Here is a 22,902-nt window from a genome sequence, read left to right on the forward strand (position 1 = left end):
AAAAGGGGAGTTGTACAACTGTTGAACAGCACTTTAAGTGCTAGGTTAACATATCTCTATTGCAAAAAGGATAGCAGAAAGGGGGGAAAAGGTTTTCATGATTTCTTCTTCACTATTAGTAAATAGCTGAACCTCTCTGTAAATGTACCAGCACCAGCACTCCTTGACCTGTGAACTTGTGACCTCCAAAATGGCCCCAGAAAACTGTCTGAAAAACCTACAAGTACATCAGAGAAATGTAGTGCACAGGGCTAAGGAAGCGACAGCAGTGGGAGCATTTGAAACGCAGTAGGACTGTTCCAGTGACTTCGATAGGGTAGGGCAGCGGAGGGAGGAGGGGGATCTATAGTGCACACGGGTGGGCGAGGTCCTCAAACAAAGACTGCTCTTCGATCCCTCGCGCAAACAGCTTGATCAACTGGCAGTGGACTCTGGAAGGGCAGAAGACAAAGAAAACATTGTCAGGGAAAAACAAAGGCATGAATTAAATTCAAATGTTGAAAATAGCACAGTGCAGACAATAAACTTTCAGAAGTGGGTTATATTTCCATATATAGGGGGGTGCGTACCCGACTTCAATGGCAGCGTGGGGGAGGATCTCGCCGTCACAGTTCCAGCTGCTATAGGCAGGGTGGCAGATCTGGCTGAAGAGCTGCTTGCCGTTCTCCCTCAGGTCTAGCTCTGAGTCGTTCTGGCGTGGCGTGAAGCGGAAGCGCCGCACACGGTGCACCTCTACAAAGGTCATGTCAAACTGAAGGGGAGAGGGACAGAAGATCATGTCAAACTGAAGGGGAGAGGGACAGAAGGTCATGTCAAACTGAAGGGGAGAGGGACAGAAGGTCATGTCAAACTGAAGGGGAGAGGGACAGAAGGTCGTGTCAAACTGAAGGGGAGAGGGACAGAAGGTTGTGTCAAACTGAAGGGGAGAGGAACAGAAGGTTGTGTCAAACTGAAGGGGAGAGGAACAGAAGGTAATGTCAAACTGAAGGGGAGAGGGACAGAAGGTCATGTCAAACTGAAGGGGAGAGGGACAGAAGGTCGTGTCAAACTGAAGGGGAGAGGGACAGAAGGTCATGTCAAACTGAAGGGGGAGAGGGACAGAAGGTCGTGCCAAACTGAAGGGGAGAGGGACAGAAGGTCATGTCAAACTGAAGGGGAGAGGGACAGAAGGTCGTGTCAAACTGAAGGGGAGAGGAACAGAAGGTCATGTCAAACTGAAGGGGAGAGGAACAGAAGGTCATGTCAAACTGAAGGGGAGAGGAACAGAAGGTCGTGTCAAACTGAAGGGGAGAGGAACAGAAGTGAGAAAGTGAAATCCCTGATACAGGGAATTAGTGAGTTAACCATCTCATGCAACCACTCCTATGGACCTGGGTTGGAGTACTCACAGAAATAAAGACACCATTGCAGTAGCCCCATCCAGTGTGGTTACCTGGTCGTCTTTGCTGGTGTGGCGTAGCAGGTGGCGCAGGAAGTTGAATCGGGAGCACTTGCGTACAAGGATGAGGTCGGTGGTGCCGTCAGCGAGGTGGGCGGCGGGGGACAGGCCCTTGGGGCTACGGGGACAGGCACAGCTCATACTGGCCGCGTTGATGGCCAGGAACTTCCCTCTGATCACCCCCCACCCCCCTTCTTTTTCTGGGATAGAGCAGAAACAGGTTGGTGCTTTGTGGTAAATACATTGTGTAGGTTTCAGTAGAGACCCATGGCGTGTGGAGTTGAGGTCATTTGGGTGTTCAGGGAGAGATACTGTGCTTACCACTGTCTGAGACATCTGGAGCAGTCTTGCATTTCTCTGGGGAATCCTCTGGATACAGCTGCCCGTCGTGCTGGCATATGAAGCACCTGGAACACAGGAATGGAGTGAGGATGGGACAATGGAGTTTGCTAGCAAAGTGAACAATCTCTCCTTTGCACCATCTAGACAAACATGTAATACTAAAGTACATAACAGGTTGTGTGTATCATTGGACAGGTTGTAATAGTATAGTCTGACATACCCAGCTCCTCTGTAGCTCAGCTGGTAGAGCACGGCGCTTGTAACACCAAGGTAGTGGGTTCGATCCCCGGGACCACCCATACACAAAAAATGTATGCACACATGACTGTAAGTCGCTTTGGATAAAAGCGTCTGCTAAATGGCATATTATTATTATTATTTACCCAGCTCTACACCTGGTCTGGTCTCCTGGTGTTCCCAGTGTGTCAGTTGCTGGTAGAAAAGACACAACCCCTTCATAGTGGTGATGTGTCAGAAAAGTCTTAAAACCTGCACAAACGACGGCATGGCCTTTATTATTAGCAATGGCAACAGTCTACCGCAACTGTACCCAGTGGTGGTATTTCCTAAAAAAGCTAAAGCTAACTCTTCTGACCTACCGGAAAAGTCACATCTGGCTGGTCCCATCCATCGTTTCCTCACGCTGTCTGCCAGCACGTCGCCGTAGAAACCGTATCCAAGCAGGGAGACTGAGTACCTCAGGAATGTGTTGTTGTGATGGACCGAGCACACGTCCATTGGCTGGGAGTCTCCTGTGAAGACACGCACCCAAAGTCTAGTATGAGTGATCCTCCACAGATACTGTGGGGTACAGTGTCCTACAGAGGCAGAGGTGTGACGGCACACAATACGTGCTTTTACTATGAAACACACACCAATGCCTGAACACACCCACCCACCTACTCACACACACCCGCACACACACCCACCCACCTACTCACACACACCCGCACACACACCCACCCACCTACTCACACACACCCGCGCACCTCCAGCAGTTTCCTCTTATCTCTAAACCTTTGAATCAGTAGGTCACGGCTGTCACTTGTTGGTCAGCTGAGTGTACCATAGCGATAACATGGAAGTGACATACATGACACACATTTCTACTCACAATAAAGCTCCAGGAATGACCTGGAACAGTGATAAAGAATGCTTATGCTGTATAAAAAGGTCAGTTACACTCCATTTTTTTTTTTTTTTAAAGGCAATTTAATTAGAAGTGCTGCCAATATTTCAATGTGGATAAATGCACTGACCCACTATGATGTGTAAGGCTGAGGTCACAGGGTCGTTGATGCCGACAGTTGCATAGCAGATGCAGTCCGTCGAACCTGGATACCACACAAAACAAGACATTGATACGTTCTGTTTCTTGCTACAAAATCTCTGAATCACGGCCATGGTGCGTGTGTATACACGTGTGTGTAAGATGGAAAAATGGAATGTGAAATCAACACAGTTATATATTGTCAAGACACCGAGAAAAAAAAAGTATGTATGCTTGCAGATGGCGTGTATAGAATGTGTCCATGCATGTGCTTGTGAATGTGTGTGTTGGGTGTTGACTAACCTGCGGGTATAATGCCGATGCGGAGAGTACAGGGTACTAGCTTCTCCTCCGGGCTGTTCTGGTCCACTCCGTTATCCTTCTGTGCTCGAAAGACCAGGCCATGAACTATCTCGCTGAACATGCCGTCCCCGCCCACACACACCACTCTGCATAGAGGTCAAAGGTCATGTAACACACAGAGGTCAGAACAACAACAAAACTGATCTTTTTGTTTGTTGTTTGAGAGGAATATACTTGACCCGGGGTGTTTTTAGTTCAACTATGATTGGTTGAATATGATTTAGTGACGGTTGGGCTGAAAACCAGACTACAAAGAGGTCTTTAAAACAGACCTTTGATTACTGTAGCGACAATGACATTGAGAACATCTCCACCCTCGACTCACCCATCATATTGCTTTAACTCCGCCTCTGTCCTCAAGTGGTCCCTGGCATGATTGGCATGCTCTGTAACTATGACAACAAATGACCAGGAAAGAGTTAGAATTCTCAACATGCTTCCTGTAGATGGGATACACTTGAAAAGTCAACTTGAACAGGTTTACAATTGACTAATTTATATTGCTTGATGTTTTCCTAATATGTAGCATACATCGATATTTTGGACTTTGGGAGTAATCATTCACTCGCTTGGAGCAATATATCGACTAAGCATTTTCCATAAAGAAGTCCCAAAGTAGCCCTAAAGTAGCATTTAATCTTCTCTAATCGTTAGACATTGTAATAATTTGTAGCCAAAGGAATAGTTTGATTTCATGTGCAAACACTTTCACATCCACCTTTTTTTTTTCATTTTTTTTTTTTTACACAATTGCTCAAATACTGTATCAATATCTTGATATCAACCCAAGCAGCTGTATAGTTAAATACAATTAGTCAAAATTTGGACTTTGAAATTCCACAGTTACAAATGTAAACAGTCTTTCTGTAGTCTGAGAAGTAAACCGGATGGAAGGGGAATCCAGTATTCATCGACATCATCCGTCCATTAAGGAACTGGGATGATGGATGGCGGCCAGTAATGATGTCATATTCTGTGCGGCCTGGAGAGCTTGTGTCCATTTGCCTACAGTGAACAATTTTTACTTGGCCCATAAAGACTCATCTTTTATTAAAGCAAGTTTAATGTCTTTGGCAGGAACTCACCAATCACGTCCGTGGAGATGGAGGCGAAGAGAGGCGCGACTTTCTGCTCATAAATACGCTTGCCTTGCTGCTTGCCCCCATAAGGGTTGATGTACACCAGCAAATGCTTGGGTCTGCTGGCTGCAAAAAGTCAAGTGAAAGATGTTATTGTATCTTCCAGATCAATTGTAGGCTGTAGGCTGAGTAAGTGTTGAACAATTAGTGCTTTTTGAGGTCGGTTCGGTTTCGGTTCAATTATTGAAAACATTATCACGGTTTTCGATTTCAATCATTAAAAAAATATATAAAATACATTAATAGTGAGCATTAAATTGCAAAAACATTGAAAATATTCCATTGTCTCTGCCAGGTCCACATTGGGTAGACATCAATAGAAAAATAGGAAATTACTATGAAACAATACAATATTTCAGTTGTGTATATTACAGTGGGGGAAAAAAGTATTTAGTCAGGCACCAATTGTGCAAGTTCTCCCACTTAAAAAGATGAGAGAGGCCTGTAATTTTCATCATGATCCATTTGTATTTGTATTTATTATGGATCCCCATTAGTTCCTGCCAAGGCAGCAGCAACTCTTCCTGGGGGTTTATTATGGATCCCCATTAGATCCTGCCAAGGCAGCGGCTACTCTTCTTGGGGTCCGGCAAAATTAAGGCAGTTATACATTTTAAAAACATTACAATACATTCATAAAAGATTTCACAACATATTAAGTGTGTGCCCTCAGGCCTCTACTATACTACCACATATCTATAACACAAAATCCATGTGTACATGTGTGTATAGTGCGTATGTAATCGTGTGTTTGTTTGCATGTGTCCATGTTTGTGTTGCTTCACAGTCCCCGCTGTTCCATGATCTGTTTTTTAAATCTAATTTTACTGCTGGCATGAGTTACTTGATGTGGAATAGAGTTCCATGTAGTCATGACTATGTAGTACTGTGCACCTCCCATAGTCTGTTCTGGACTTGGGTATTGTGAAGAGACCTCTAGTGACATGTCTTGTGGGGTATGCATGGGTTTCCGAGCTGTGTGCCAGTAGTTCAAACAAACAGCTCAGTACAAATACAAGTAGTGATGAAGTCAATCTCTCCTCCACTTTGTCCCTCTTTGTGGCACCTGACCACACGACTGAACAGTAGTCCAGGTGCGACAAAACTAGGGCCTGTAGGACCTGCCTTGTTGATAGTGCTGTTAAGAATGCAGAGCAGCACTTTATTATACAGACTTCTACCCATCCTAGCTAATGTTGTATCAATATGTTTTGACCATGACAGTTTACAATCCAGGGTTACTCCAAGCAGTTTAGTCTCCTCAACTTGCTCAATTTCCACATTTTCCATTACAAGATTTAGTTGAGGTTTAGGGTTTAGTGAATGATTTGTCCCAAATACAATGCTTTTGAAATATTTAGGACGAACTTATTCCATGCCACCCATTCTGAAACTAACTGCAGCTCTTTGTTAAGTGTTGCTGTCATTTCAGTCACTGTGGTAGCTGACATGTATAGTGTTGAGTCATCCGCATGCACAGACACACTGGCTTTACTCAAAGCCAGTGGCATGTCGTTAGTAAAGATTGAAAAAAAGTAAGGGGCCTAGACAGCTGCCCTGGGGAATTCCTGATTCTACCTGGATTTTGTTGGAGGCGCTTCCATTAAAGAACACCCTCTGTTCTTTTAGACAGGTAACTCTTTATCCACAATATAGCAGGGGGTGTAAAGCCATAACACACACATTTTTCCAGCAGCAGACTATGATTGATAATGTCAAAAGTCTAACAAAACAGCCCCCCCCAATCTTTTTATCACCAATTTCTCTCAGCCAATCATCAGTCATTTGTGTAAGTGCTGTGCTTGTTGAATGTCCTTGCCAATATGCGTGCTGAAAGTCTGTTGTCAATTTGTTTACTGTAAAATAGCATTGTATCTGGTCAAACACCATTTTTACCAAAAGTGTACTAAGGGTTGGTAACAGGCTGATTGGTTGGCTATTTGAGCCAGTTAACCTCTACGGGATCAGTGTTCTGTATATGGGACGGTTGAGCTAACGTGCGCTAATGTGATTAGCATGACTGTTGTAAGAAACAGCAAACTCTCCAGGACATAGACATGTCTTATATGGGCAGAACACTTAAATTCTTGTTAATCTAATGGCACTGTCCAATGTACAGTAGCTATTAGAGTGAAAAAATACCATGCTATTGTTTGAGGAGAGTGCACAACAACAACAAAATTATCACGGCAACTGGTTTGATACATTCACCTCTGAAGGTAAATAATGTACTTACATTCAGTAATCTTGCTCTGATTTGTCATCCTCAGGGTCCCAGAGATAAAATGTAGCATAGTTTTGTTTGATAAAATCCATTTTTATATTCAAATGTAGGAACTGGGTTCCACAGTTTGAACCCTTGCTGTCTCTGATTTCACACCCACCCCGCCCCGGCCATCTAGATGTGTGAAAGTTAGTGTATAGGCTAATGATCCATCATGTATGACATTCCTGAGAGTGTGTAAACTTACAGTTTGTATTACCATATCTTTTTTGTATGTTCTCTATAGTTATGTACTTGAAAATGTATCAATTGACCAATTTGGCACATTTGGGAAGACTTGATACAAAATAGTCCAGTATTGCAATGCTTCACTGGATCAATCTGAAACTTTGCACACACATCTAGTGGCCAAAATCTAAATTGTGCCTAAACTGCAATATTATATTGTGGCCTTTCTCTTGCATTGATGAAAAAAGATACAAATAGAAAATGCATGTTTTTTGTTTGTATTATCTTTTACCAGATCTAATGTGTTATATTCTCCTACATTAATTTCACATTTCCACAAACTTCAAAGTGTTTCCTTTCAAATGGTATCAAGAATATGCATATTCTTGAGGTCCTGAGCTACAGGCAGTTAGATTTGGCTATGTCATTTTAAGCAAAAATTTTAAAAAAAGGGTCAGATCCTTAAGAGGTTAAGGGGGCTTTACTATTCTTAGGTAGGTGAATAACTTTTGCTTCCCTCCAGGCCTGAGGGCAAACACTTTTTAGTAGGCTTAAATTGAAGATATGGCAAATAGGAGTGGCAATATCGTCCGCTATTATCCTCAGTAATTTTCCATCCAAGTTGTCAGACCACAGTGGCTTGTCATTGTTGATAGACAGACAAAAACATTCACCTCTTCCACACTTACTTTACGTAATTCAAAATTACAATGCTCGTCTTTCATAATTTGGTCAGATATACTTGGATGTGTAGTGTCAGCGTTTGTTGCTGGCTTGTCATGCCTAAGTTTGCTAATCATGCCAATGAAAAAAATCATTAAAGTAGTTGGCAATATCAGTGGGTTTTGTGATGAATGAGCCATCTGATTAAATTAATGAAGGAGCAGAGTTTGCATTTTTGCCCAAAATTCCATTTAAGGTGCTCCAAAGCTTTTTACTATAATTCTTTGTCATTCATCTTTGTTTCAGAGTATTCAGTTTAGTCAAATTATATCTCAATTTGCAGTACATTTGCCAATTGGTTGTACAGCCAGACCTATTTGCCATCTCTTTTGCCTCATCCCTCTCAACCATAGACATGTTGATGTTAATGACATGTCCCTACTGTGACATTGTCATATAGTCTTTGATAAAAGACCACCATTTCTGGAGGTGCCAACAACCCCATTGGCTAAGGAGGGTAAATAAAGGCCACTACAGAGGAGAGGTATGGTGCAGTGTCTTGGAGGAGAGGTATGGTGCAGTGACTTGGAGGAGAGGTATGCTGCAGTGTCTTGGAGGAGAGGTATGCTGCAGTGTATTGGAGGAGAGGTATGCTGCAGTGACTTGGAGGAGAGGTATTGTGCAGTGACTTGGCTCAACAAGTAGAGGTAGAGGTCTTCACGGATCCACCTGTACCCGAATACCCGAGGGGGTCCGGATCCAGAATTCTAACTAATGTCACGGTCTGGGTCGGATCTGATGATGATGGGTCTTACTCTTGGGTATGTGTATTTTTAACTGACATGTACGGAAGGACCCATACGAGACTGCTGCAGGGAGAGAGAGAGAGCGTGAGAGCGAGCGCTTGTATAATTTATGCTGCTGCTGTTGCTTTTCAGGAGAGTGGCACGTGTAGTTTGTTGTTGGCCAATCATAAGGCATGAAAGCGCCAACAGGCTACAGTCATAGAGCCTCAGTGTGTGGCAAAAGTTAAGAGATATCTAAATCAATGGAAGATGGAATTAAAAGTTAAAGGCAAGGAAAGGCTACAGCGACTAAGAGCCAACAGGTAGGCTGTTACTTAAGATCATCAAGGACATCAACCACCCGAGCCACTGCCTGTTCACCCCGCTATCATCCAGAAGGTGAGGTCAGTACAGGTGCATCAAAGCTGGGACCGAGAGAATGAAAAACAGCTTCTATCTCATGGCCATCAGACTGTTAAATAGCAATCACTAGCACATTAGAGGCTGCTGCTGCCTATTGAAATCACTGGCCACTTTAAGAAATTGAACACTATGCAAACATTATTAACGTTTACATATCTTGCACTACTCCTCTCATACAGTTGAAGTCAGAAGTTTACATACACCTTAGCCAAATACATTTAAAAACTCTGTTTTTCACAATTCCTGACATTTAATCCTAGTAAAAATTCCCTGTCTTAGGTCAGTTAGGATCACCACTTTATTTTAAGAATGTGAAATGTCAGAATAATAGTAGAGAGAATTATTTATTTCAGCTTTTATTTATTTCATCACATTCCCAGTGGGTCAAAAGTTTACATACACTCAATTAGTATTTGGTAGCATTGCCTTTAAATTGTTTAACTTGAGTCAAACGTTTCGGGTAGCCTTCCACAAGTTTCCCACAATAAGTTGGGTGAATTTAGGCCCATTCCTCCTGACAGAGCTGGTGTAACTGAGTCAGGTTTGTAGGCCTCCTTGCTCGCACACGCTTTTTCAGTTCTGCCCACAAATGTTCTCTAGAGTACAGGGCTTTGTGATGGCCACTCCAATACCTTGAATTTGTTGTCCTTAAGCCATTTTGCCGCAACTTTGGAAGTATGCTTGGGGTCATTGTCCATTTGGAAGACCCATTTGCGACCAAGCTTTAACTTCCTGTCTGATGTCTTGAGATGTTGCTTCAATATATCCACATAATTTTCCTTCCTCATGATGCCATCTATTTTGTGAAGTGCACCAGTCCCTCCTGCAGCAAAGCACCCCCACAGCATGATGGTGCCACCCCCGTGCTTCACGGTTGGGATGATGTTCTTCGGCTTGCAAGGCACCCCCTTTTTCCTCCAAACATAACGATGGTCATTATGGCCAAACAGTTCTTTATTTGTTTCATCAGACCAGAGGACATTTCTCCAAAAAGTATGATCTTTGTCCCCATGTGCAGTTGCAAACCGTAGTCTGGCTTTTTTATGGCGGTTTTGGAGCAGTGGCTTCTTCCTTGCTGAGTGGCCTTTCAGTTTATGTCGATGTAGGACTAGTTTTACTGTGGATATAGATAATTTTGTACCTGTTTCCTCCAGCATCTTCACAAGGTCCTTTGCTGTTGTTCTGGGATTGATTTGCACTTTTCGCACCAAAGTACGTTCATCTCTAGGAGACAGAACACGTCTCCTTCCTGAGCGGTATGACGGCTGCATGGTCCCATGGTGTTTATACTTGAGTACTATTGTTTGTACAGATGAACGTGGTACCTTCAGGCGTTTGGAAATTGCTCCCAAGGATGAACCAGACTTGTGGAGGTCTGCAATTTATTTTCTAAGGTCTTGGCTGATTTCTTTTGATTTGCCCATGATGTCAAGCAAAGAGGCACTGAGTTTGAAGGTAGGCCTTGAAATACATCCACAGGTACACCTCCAATTGACTCAAATGATGTCAATTAGCCTATCAGAAGCTTATAAAGCCATGACATCATTTTCTGGAATTTTCCAAGCTGTTTAAAGGCACAGTCAACTTAGTGTATTTAAACTTCTGACCCACCGGAATTGTGATACAGTGAATTATAAGTGAAATAATCTGTCTGTAAACAATTGTTGGAAATATTACTTGTGTCATACTCAAAGTAGATGTCCTAACCGACTTGCCAAAACTCTAGTTTGTTAACAAGAAATTTGTGTAGTGGTTGAAAAACAAGTTTTAATGACTCCAACCTAAGTGTATGTAAACTTCCGACTTCAACTGTATGTGAGAATGCTGTTCATTGACGACAGCTCAGCGTTCAACATGATTGTCCCCTCCAAGCTCGTCACCAAGCTTAGGACCCTGGGACTGAACAACTCCCTCTGCAACTGGATCCTGGACTTCCTGACGGGCCGACCCCAGGTGGTGAGGATGGGAAACATCACCTACGCCACTCTGACCCTCAACATGGGGTCCCCACAGGGGTGTGTGCTTCGTCCCATCCTGTACTCCCTGTTCACTCACGACTGCATGGCCACGCATGACTCCAACACCATTGTCAATTTTGCTGACGACACCTCAGTGGTAGGCCTGATCACCGCGACGATGAGACAGGGAGAAGGTGACCTGGCAGTGTGGTGCCGGGACAACAACCTCTCCCTCAATGTCAGTAAGACCAAGGAGCTGATGGTGGACAACAGGAAATGGGTGGGGGGCGAGCACGCCCCATCCTCTTCAACAGGGCTGCAGTAGAGCGGGTTGAGAGATGGAACACCTTCCTAATATTGAGTTGCACCCCATTTTGCCCTCAGAAAAGCCTCAATTCATTCCACATGGATGCTGGCCCACGTTGACTACAATACTTCCCACAGTTGTGTCAAGTTGGCTGGATGTCCTTTGGGTGATGGACCATTGTCGATACACACGGGAAACTGTTGAGCGTGAAAAACCCAGCAGCATTGCAATTCTTGACACACTCAAACCAGCGCATCTGGCACCTACTACCATACCCCATTCAAAAGCACTTAAATATTTTGTCTTGCACATTCACTCTCTGAAAGGCATACATACACAATCTATGTCTCAATTGTCAAGGCTTACAAATTATTCTTTAACCTGTCTCCTACCCGTCATCTACACTGATTAAAGTGGATTTAACAATTGACATCAATAAGGGATCATAGCTTTCACCTGGTCAGTCTCTCATGAAAAGAGCAGGTGTTCCTAATGTTTTGTACACACGCACACACATTTAAATTTTACATTTACGTCATTTAGCAGACGCTCTTATCCAGAGCGACTTACATTATTATTATTTTTTTTTCATACCCCCTGTGGGAATCGAACCCACAACCCTGGCGTTGCAAACGCCATGCTCTATCAACTGAGCTACATCCCTGCCGGCCATTCCCTCCCCTACCCTGGACGACGCTGGGCCAATTGCGCGCCGCCCCATGGGTCTCCCGGTCACGGCCAGCTACGACAGAGCCTGGATTCGAACCAGGATCTCTAGTGGCACAGCTAGCACTGCGATGCAGTGCCTTAGACCACTGCGCCACTCAGGAGACGATATATACACACACACAATATATATATATATATATATATATATATATATATATATATATATATATATATATATATATATATATATATATATATATATATATATATATATATATATATATATATATATATATATATATATATATATATATATATATATATATATATATATATATATATATATATATATATATATATATATATATATATATATATATATATACACAGTGGGGGAAAAAAAGTTAGTCAACCACCAATTGTGCAAGTTCTCCCACTTAAAATGATGAGAGAGGCCTGTAACTTTCATCATAGGTACACGTCAACTATGACAGACAAAATGAGAAAAAAATATGGGGAGAATTTGCACAATTGGTGGCTGACTAAATACTTTTTTTCCCCACTGTGTGTGTGTGTGTGTGTGTGTGTGTGTTATATATATATATATATATATATATATATATATATATATATATATATATATATATATATATATATATATATATATATATATATATATATATATATATATATATACACACACACACACATATATATATATATATATACACACACAAACACACACACACACATACATAAACACACTGCTCATTCTGATATTTCTTAATTTCTTTCTTTTTTGGATTTGTGTGTATCGATTTGTATTGTTAGGTATACTGCACTGTTGGAGCTGGAAACACAAGCATTTCGCTGCACGTGCGATAACATCTGCAAACTAAGTGTACACAACCAATAAAAATGTGATATGAAGCAAATTGGCAACAGGAAACATGAGTTCCATTGTTCTGTTTGCTACCGGTTGTTAACAACAGATGGCATTGCTACATCGGTGGAGGTACGGAGAGGCCAAATGAAAACCATACATCAAATGTGATGACTCAGCAAATTGTAGCTGTTAAACATACACTGCATTAGTGTTCCACAGTATACCGAAACTTCAGTACTTTTTCAATGCTAGAACATGAAAAACACTACGGTAATAAAAAATATAGTTTTACTTTCGGTACTAGCCTAGCACTTTGTTTATGATAATATGCAAACCATAACGTAAAATATGCCGATTTCAAAGCTGACTGCCACCACAAACTTTATTCATTAACTTATTCGTTCTCTCTCACATCTCTACCAAAGATTATCAGCGAACTGACTGCCTTGCAAATGACGTCGTTACTGGTTAAAGAGACAGCGCACATTTTTATAAAAGAAGCTACTTCAATGCAAATGTTGTTGATCAGTACCCTAAAATAAGTCCTAAATGGAAGGGAAACAAATTGTTTGTCATCTGTAGCCCCTTAAAAATCAGCCAAAACAAGCTCAATAACTCAATGCATGCACACACCTATTTACCCAATTTATCAATAGAGATTTACCATTCAAATAAATTATTACCGTTATGTAGTTGGTAAAAACCAAGTCAAATTGATTGCATGATTGTATAATTGATTCAGTAATGTATACATGGCTGTCTCTGAAAAATGTTGATGTAAAGAAATTCAAAAATGTCATGATATTGAACTCCAAAAGATGCACAACGATTGCTGTGGTATCATGATGGTATTGAGTATTGTGATACTAAACCTGGTATCGAAGTAAAAATTCTGGTATCGTGAAAACACTGCACTGCAAAGCATTAGCTCATTTTTAAGTCATGAGCATTCAACCTCAATGTCCACCCCCAGATCCAATGATTCCAAGTTAGAAGACATAGCAAAAAATACACTGCTCAAAAAAATAAAGGGAACACTAAAATAACACATCCTAGATCTGAATGAATTAAATAATCTTATTAAATACTTTTTTCTTTACATAGTTGAATGTGCTGACAACAAAATCACACAAAAATGATCAATGGAAATCAAATTTATCAACCCATGGAGGTCTGGATTTGGAGTCACCCTCAAAATTAAAGTGGAAAACCACACTACAGGCTGATCCAACTTTGATGTAATGTCCTTAAAACAAGTCAAAATGAGGCGTGTGTGGCCTCCACGTGCCTGTATGACCTCCCTACAACGCCTGGGCATGCTCCTGATGAGGTGGCGGATGGTCTCCTGAGGGATCTCCTCCCAGACCTGGACTAAAGCATCCGCCAACTCCTGGACAGTCTGTGGTGCAACGTGGCATGGTGGATGGAGCGAGACATGATGTCCCAGATGTGCTCAATTGGATTCAGGTCTGGGGAACGGGCGGGCCAGTCCATAGCATCAATGCCTTCCTCTTGCAGGAACTGCTGACACACTCCAGCCACATGAGGTCTAGCATTGTCTTGCATTAGGAGGAACCCAGGGCCAACCGCACCAGCATATGGTCTCACAAGGGGTCTGAGGATCTCATCTCGGTACCTAATGGCAGTCAGGCTACCTCTGGCGAGCACATGGAGGGCTGTGCGGCCCCCAAAGAAATGCCACCCCACACCATGACTGACCCACCGGTCATGCTGGAAGATGTTGCAGGCAGCAGAACGTTCTCCATGGCATCTCCAGACTCTGTCACGTCTGTCACATGTGCTCAGTGTGAACCTGCTTTCATCTGTGAAGAGCACAGGGTGCCAGTAGCAAATTTGCCAATCTTGGTGTTCTCTGGCAAATGCCAAACATCCTGCACGGTGTTGGGCTGTAAGCACAACCCCCACCTGTGGATGTCGGGCTCTCATACCACCCTAATGGAGTCTGTTTCTGACCGTTTGAGCAGACACATGCACATTTGTGGCCTGCTGGAGGTCATTTTGCAGGGCTCTGGCAGTGCTCCTCCTGCACCTCCTTGTACAAAGGCGGAGGTAGCAGTCCTGCTGCTGGGTTGTTGCCCTCCTCCACGTCTCCTGATGTACTGGCCTGTCTCCTGGTAGCGCCTCCATGCTCTGGACACTACGCTGACAGACACAGCAAACCTTCTTGCCACAGCTCGCATTGATGTGCCATCCTGGATGAGCTGCACTACCTGAGCCACTTGTGTGGGTTGTAGACTCCGTCTCATGCTACCACTAGAGTGAAAGCACCGCCAGCATTCAAAAGTGACCAAAACATCAGCCAGGAAGTATAGGAACTGAGAAGTGGTCTGTGGTCACCACCTGCAAAACAAGTCATTATTGGGGGTGTCTTGCTAATTGCCTATAATTTCCACCTGTTGTATATTCCATTTGCACAACAGCATGTGACATTTATTGTCAATCAGTGTTGCTTCCTAAGTGGACAGTTTGATTTCACAGAAGTGTTGTTTAAGTGTTCCCTTTATTTTTTTGAGCAGTGTATATTACATTACACAGAACACACATTTACAATGCATATCCTCTAGGGCTGGGCGATATGGCCTAAAACTCATGTCTCGATTTTTTCGAACTTATTGGCGATTCACAATATATATCTCGATTTTAAAAAATGTTCTCTAAATAAGCTTTGTTGTACAATTAAATGGCCAAATACACTGCATTTAAAACAGTCAGCAATAATCGAATGAGCTTGTGAAATTATACTTAGGCTGAATATATGCCTTCCATAACCATAAGACCCACTAATCATTTAATTATTTGATCAAAATAGTTGTACCTGCTTTTTTGCAATAATCACTTATCTGGCTTTCAGGTCTGTATTTAAAAATGCCCTTTTTGTTACAAATTTAAAACAGAACCATGCATAATGCATATTCAATAATAATTAACATCGGTCTCATAAACAATCTCTCAAGCACAAGCCCACGTGCTAGTGAGTAGCCAGCTAATATATAGATTTCAAGTTTAGCCAACCTCATAGCAAATGGGTTTCATTTAATCTCTCCAACTTTTCTGTCTTCTAAATCTGATCAGAGATAGAGGAACATTGATAGACAAAGGGAACCCCATCAAATACAGCTGGCAAAATCGTTTCAAACTAGTCACTCTAGTGGACGTACAGTGAGCTCCAAAAGTATTGGGACAGTGACACATTTTTTGTTGTTTTGGCTCTGTACTCCAGCACTTTGGATTTCAAAATTATACAAATGATGCAGACTGTCAGCTTTAATTTGAGGGTATTTTCATCCATATCGGGTAAATCATCTAGACATTACAATACTTTTTGTACATTGTCCCCCCATTTTAGGGGACCAAAGATATTGGGATGAATTAACTTATATGGCCCCATATTCCTAGAACAAATGATGACATCAAGCATGTCATGCTACAAACTTTTTGGTTGTATTTGCTGTTTGTTTTGGTTGTGTTTCAGATTATGTTGTGCCCAATAGAAATGAATAGTAAATAATGTATTGTGTTATTTTGGAGACACTTTTGTTGTAAATAAGAATAGAATATGTTTCTAAACACTACATTAATGTTGATGCTAACATGACTATGGATAATCCTGAATGAATCGTGAATATTGATGAGAAAGTTAGAGGCATAAATATCAACCCCCTCAAAAAATGCTAACCTTGTTATTGTAATGTGTCCAACTTTCTCACTCATCTTTATTCACGATTCATTCAGGACTATCCGTAACCATGGTAGCATCCACATGAATGTAGAAATGTTTAGAAACATTATATTCTTATTTACAATAATAGTGACTCTCGATGTAATTATTGTGTGCTAGGAATATGGAAAAAAATACTAAACTTTTGACTACTTTAATACACATAAGTGAATTTGTCCAAATACTTTTGGTCCCATACAATGGGGGGACTATGTACATAAAGTTCACCCGATATGGATGAAAATACCCTCAAATTAAAGCAGACAGTCTGCACTTTAACCTCAGTCATTGTATAATTTCAAATCCAAAGTGCTGGAGTACAGAGCCAAAACAAAAACTAATGTGTCACTGTCCCAACACTTTTGGAGCTCACTGTATGTAGCCCAACTCTTTGACCACATTGTGGTAAGAGTGCTCCTCCTACCTGACTCTCCTTTGCCTCGGTGCAGGAACTTAGGAAAACAGAAACCTGGAATGGGAACAGTGGAGTTATTGTGGTTTGCATCAAGATGAGCAAACACTTTTTTCACACAGCAATATTGACATACTGTATCTCTTCAGCAGAATGAAACCTTTAAAAGGTCCTACATTGGCTTGCTTCACAATTTAGCCAGGGGAGTTCAAAGTTCAACAAGTGTTTCTCTTAGAGCGTTTCTCTTCTCTTAGTCAAAGGTTATGGATATACTGACAAAATACGTGTCTCTACGCCCTAACAATGTGAGTCGTTGTCCACAAAGTGTCACAGCGGGCTGTCTAGCTCCCGCCTATCCTTTCTTTGAATTGGTGGATAAATGAATTATTTAAATACTTTTTTTCAATATTCGATGAGGGTTGTTGACGTCAACCGACTGTATTCAATGGAGAGATGCTATGCTACTAGACTCATACCATGAATATGCATATCCATCTTGAGACAACTCCGATAAGTGTTTTTCCTCAAAGTTGCAGGGATGTTATGTGTCCTACTTATTATGAAACGTCTATTCAATCAAATAAACCTCACGTAGCAAATAAGCCATTAATTTCTTTGTTGACCAAATTCGACACTCATTGACCTCCATACAAAAACTCCTTGCTTGGTGGGCCAAAAATATATATATATAAAAAATATTCAGCAGAGTTGGGCATCTCTCTTTACCTCTTCCTCTGTCTTAGTTCAACGTACGTTTCTCTCAGATGCAGCAGATTTTGGCACTGAAGACAGTAGTGGAGCCAGCGTTCGATCAAGCAATTTCTACTCCGAGATAAGGTGTTGCGTCATTTGATCCCTTTCAGCTAGAGAATGGAAAATAACAATCTTATGAGAAATGCGTAGAAATTAATTTACCCTTTAAGTCTGAGAAAAAATAAATAATGTTATTTTATCAAAGACTCTATTCCCCTTTCATCTGGAGAGATGATTATTTTAACAACGCTGCTTGTGATTGCTCATTTTCAGGACTTTTGTCCTTCAGATATCTCAGAATGTAATGGTATTTTTTCAGCTCCTGAAATGAATAGGCTCGACTCCAAAGCCCATCCATTCTGAAATAAATGAAGAGACCTTTGACAGCCTCAAGATGAAAGATGGCAGATAGCAGGCATCCAAATGAACTAACACGATACAGGGAGGTCACTAATCTGTTTTATCTCTAGGCAGATATACTGTCCACATGGGAAGCCATTACATAAGTATGACAGGATAATTTCATTTTGGTATGACAACTTACAGCTATAACAATGTCACTGTAAGATATATAGATCTTAACATTGGCCTGCTGAATGTACACTATTGGTCATTTGTAGCCGAGGACATTATAATGGTTATTTTAGGTTAGTCATACCATATTTGATCCCAGGCCTAAATGCTACATAACACACTTGATTCTCAGATACTTAGTTGGCCCATGTTGTTATCAACTCCTTGGGTCATGGTTTATTAATATGCAAAACCATTTTTCTGGTAATAAACACGGAGTATACAAAATATTAAGAACACCTGTTCTTTCCATGACAGACTGACCAGGTGAAAGCTATGATCCCTTATTGATGTCACCTGTTAAAACTACTTCAATCAGTGTAGATGAAGGGGAGGAGACATGTTAAATAATGATTTTTAAGCCTTGAGACAATTGAGACATGGATTGTGTATGTGTGCCATTCGGGGGGGGGATGCAACGCAATATTAGGAAGGTGTTCCTAATGTTTGGTATACTCAGAGTACATCATACAAGTCTGACAATGGACAACTGCATAGTCACAGAATAAGCCGAGCTATGAATAAAAAGGTCTGTAAATACCGATGTTTCCCGACTCCCGTTAGGGCGAGACACACAATAAAAAGGTTTACAAGCTGCTTTAGCTGAATACCAGCCTGAGTCATCACAGACAAACTGTACTCATCAAGGCCTTCCTACCTAGTTTGAACCTAAACCATATGTTCTCATTTGACAGTTTCTCAATTGAATGAGAAGATCAATACGATTGATATTTGGAATGTTTGAAGATACTCTTGATAATCTATATACTGACACACCACACACATTCAGCCATTCTTCATGACTTTCCTCCTTATACCCCTGTTGTTCAAACTGAACCCCAAGGTTGACCCCAATGACTTATTGAACATAACTCGACTGCATTAGCTCCTCACAACAAGGGTAGGTCAACACAACATACTGTAGCCGGCCGCAACCGGGAGACCAATGGGGCGGCGCACAATTGGCCCAGCGTCGTCCAGGGTAGGGGAGGGAATGGCCGGCAGGGAGGTAGCTCAGTTGGTAGAGCATGGCGTTTGCAACGCCAGGGTTGTGGGTTCGATTCCCATGGGGTATGAAAATTTTAAAAAAAGAATAATGTATGCACTAACTGTAAGTCGCTCTGGATAAGAGCGTCTGCTAAATGACGTAAATGTAAATGTAAAAAAATGTAACTGTACCAGCCATATTGTATGGAGCGGCTCTGGAAAATACAAGTCACTGTTTTCCTATGCCACTCAAAACACTAGCCGGATCTTTCCTAGTTGTGCAACTAGTGTACTGGTTTGGCTAATAACAGCCACAGAAAGAGAGGTGGGTTGGGTGATGAGGAGTGGGAGAAATTCAAACCCTTGGTAGGTCATGGGCCTGCCATGCAGGACACCAAATCAGACTAGCTAGCATTAGCCCTCCATGGAAATGTCAAAGTGCCAAGCAAGCAGTGGGAAAATGTCAACAGAACAGCAGGCCCTTATCCATCATAGTGTAGTGAGTGACATCATGAGTGAATGCCCTTCTGCGCTCTGATTCAGTGTTCACTGTTCATCATTATACGAATATAGATGGGCTCCCATGTTTGCATTGGACTGTTTGAAACATTACAAAAACATCTGATGGAAACATTTGCCAGGAACTACATTGTGGAAGACCCGTGCTAGGCCTTCCTCCATCTCTTGACAGTGAAAGTGATGGGCATGTTTGCTTTTGATGAGGGTGTCCTGTCCATTGTTAGAATGAGAGCATCTGAATGGCACATGGTCTACTTCAGAATTAGGCCGCAGAAAAGAGTGCAACTCAAACTGTGAAAACGATCGGCTAAACTGAAAAGGTGATACTGTTCGAGCTACTTCAAGGGTATTAATAAATAATAAACGAGGCTGCTATCAGACTATGGGATAAACTCATACAATTCCTTCAACATTTTCTATATATGTTATTAAATATCCAAATTAGCATCAAACATGTTATATTGTTGATTTCTTGACTCGGAAAGCTAAATTGTTTGACGACATAATTGTCTGTGGGTTCCTATAGATTCAACGAGGCCTATCATTGACCATAAGGGAGCGTGGACCCGCTTTCTTCCCTCATATCTCTAATGTAGGCTATGCTTTTGAATTCACCACAACAAGACGCTTTGAATATCCAAAAGGCATTTAGTAGAGTCAATTTCCATTTAGGCCTGCTTTCATGGGAGGTAGGCCTAAAGCCACATTCAATTCAACAGACCATACTGAGTTGAACAGTGCTGGCAGGTAGCCTAGCGGTTAAGAGCATTGAGCCAGTAACCGAAAGGTCGCTGGTTAAAATCCTTGAGCCGACTAGGTGAAACCTTTGTCGATGTACCCTTGAGCAAGGCATTTAACCCTAATTGCTTCTGTAAGTCACTCTGGATAAGAGCGTCTGCTAAATGACTCAAATGTCAAACATAAACACATTCCATACGTCACCATGTGGATATGTTATGCTCCCATAGAGAATGATAGAGACTAAAAGGCCATATTAGCATTGGGCAGCGCCATTGAGGGCTTCCACCATGTAGTCAACTGGGTGGGTCTTCCACTTCATGATCTCTCCTGGTGACCCTGTTGGAGTCATGTCCAGAAGAAAATTGACTACTTTAAAATGGAGATAGCCTTAATGGCACTGGCCATGTTGTTAGACACTATAATGTCACAGACACAAAGAGGAGTCTTCTGTCTCGATGTTTGCTCCTCATCTGAATCTTGGGTGACAAGGGATGTGGTACTATGGCTGCGTTTACACAGGCAGCCCAATTCTGATCTCTTTTCACTAATTGGTCTTTTGACCTGAAAAATATCTAAGTTAAAATATCTGATGTTTAGGGTCAAAAGACCAATTAGTGGAAACAAAGCTCAGAATTGGGCTGCCTGTGTAAGTAGACGCAGCCTATGTAGCATCTACCATTCAGACATGTTGGCTAATGTAACCTAGTAGGCTATAATTACAATTTCATCAATAAATAACGTTTAATCTAATTAGCCTATAATAAAGACTAACACATAATGAACCGCCTATAAGTATGATGCTTTGTGCGTTTAAATGCAGTGGGAATAGACTGACAACACGAAGGCTACCGTGCAAGCGCTATAGCGGTTATTAGGCCTACCGTATGAGGTGATTGCAAACTCCAAGAACAAATCGCGTAACATCCAATTGACACGACATAGTGAATCTACCCAAGCCAGGGCCGCCGCCCCATTCCGCGGCCCAGCTGTCAAACATTCAACAACTCAGAATTGGCTTACTTTCAAAACTAAGTTCTGGGCAATGGATAGTCTCGCTGCTATGATACAAATGCATCTATAAAATAAAAAACAAAAGACTGCACTAAACTGTCCTTGTTGTCTGTTTCAGATAGGCCTATAGAGTGCCCTTTACATCTACGCCTAATTTAGGCTTTAACATACCATGTCATTCGTTGACAATAACAATAATGTATTGTCTTTCATCAGCAAAAAGGTTAGGGGCAGGCAACAAAACATTTATATATTTTGAGACTAAGATCCAGAGAATTGTGAATGCGCACGTTACGTGTTTACGCGAATGTGGATAGCGAATATATCCAACAAAGAGAACATACTATAGGCTATAAATCACCTATCTGTCCCTAGATGTCTCAGTCGGAATATATTAGTAGCATATATCTTTGCACTTAATACCCAGTTTATCTTTTGACACTTACCGACTTTGAACGGGTGATGTATACTGCCTGAAACGCGTTTTTTATTGGCCGGAATCTCTTTCCATGTCAGAATCACACGGTTTAACAATACTTCGAAGACGCTGTTTTTCAGGAGGAGTTGGGATGCCAATAACCTCGGTTGTTTTTCCATGTCTTCACCAATAAGTCACCGCACTAGGTGACTTAGAGAGCGTATCAATGTTATCTTAATCTAAGCATTTCTTTAGTAATTTATCGGGTTACTGAGACCCTTTCTCTACACAAGGAAACAATGTTGCTGTTTTCGACTGCCACAATTGGATAGCGGATTCTCCATTCACCAAAAGGGGACGGGCTGAAAATACGCCGACGTCACGACGTATTCCAATTTTGGTGCTAGAGAAAGAGGCTTTGAGATGAGCTTGTTCAGAGAGCAAATATTTCAATAAAATAAAATATAATTAATATGATTGTAGGCCTATGTGTATATTTGTAAAATAAATACAATTAAATTGTTATGTATTTTAAAAACGTCAGAATGACACTCAAACGGACCATTATTATTATACACAACAACAACAAAAATGTATGCACGCATGACTGTAAGTCGCTTTGGATAAAAGCGTCTGCTAAATGGCATTTTATTTTATTTATTTATTTTATTTATTTCACTTTCATGTTAGGCCTACTACTTCTGTCCAATAGAGATAGATAGAGGACTCTAGTGGCCAAAAGCCTGATCGTTTTAGCATGGGCAGCACCATTGAGGACTTTCACCATTTTGAAGTAGTGAACTGGATGGGACTTCCTAGGGGTTAAGGAAGGATCACATAATTCCATCCAGGTCACCAAGAGGGATCAGCCAATGAATTATACTTGTGAGCAAACATTCCATATCAAATCAAATCAAATTTTATTGGTCACATGCGCCGAATACAACAGGTGCAGACATTACAGTGAAATGCTTACTTACAGCCCTTAACCAACAGTGCATTTATTTTAAACAAAAAAGTAAGGATAAAACAACAACAAAAAAAGTGTTGAGAA

The 22,902-nt window shown here is 41.5% G+C and overlaps 1 protein-coding gene across 2 annotated transcripts; it reads right to left on the minus strand.

Moving 5' to 3' along the window:
- Window positions 1–333: 333 nt before the first annotated feature.
- LOC123486691 (ceramide kinase-like) lies at window positions 334–22,135 on the minus strand. Of its 2 annotated transcripts, XM_045218005.1 has the most exons (12): window positions 21,877–22,135; window positions 16,859–16,903; window positions 4,499–4,618; window positions 3,739–3,805; window positions 3,354–3,499; window positions 3,040–3,114; window positions 2,380–2,532; window positions 2,164–2,269; window positions 1,760–1,845; window positions 1,433–1,638; window positions 570–751; window positions 334–431 (listed from the first exon to the last, which is right to left on the minus strand). In XM_045218005.1, the coding sequence occupies exons 1-12, from the start codon at window positions 22,025–22,027 to the stop codon at window positions 344–346; spliced, it is 1,425 nt and encodes a 474-aa protein (XP_045073940.1). In that variant the 5' UTR covers window positions 22,028–22,135; the 3' UTR covers window positions 334–343. The 2 variants fall into 2 exon arrangements, with proteins under 2 accessions (XP_045073940.1, XP_045073941.1); XM_045218006.1 differs by lacking the exon at window positions 16,859–16,903.
- Window positions 22,136–22,902: the final 767 nt, after the last annotated feature.

This window comes from Coregonus clupeaformis, unplaced genomic scaffold, assembly GCF_020615455.1.
Source record: "Coregonus clupeaformis isolate EN_2021a unplaced genomic scaffold, ASM2061545v1 scaf1313, whole genome shotgun sequence".
NCBI classification, from domain to species: Eukaryota; Metazoa; Chordata; class Actinopteri; order Salmoniformes; family Salmonidae; genus Coregonus; species Coregonus clupeaformis.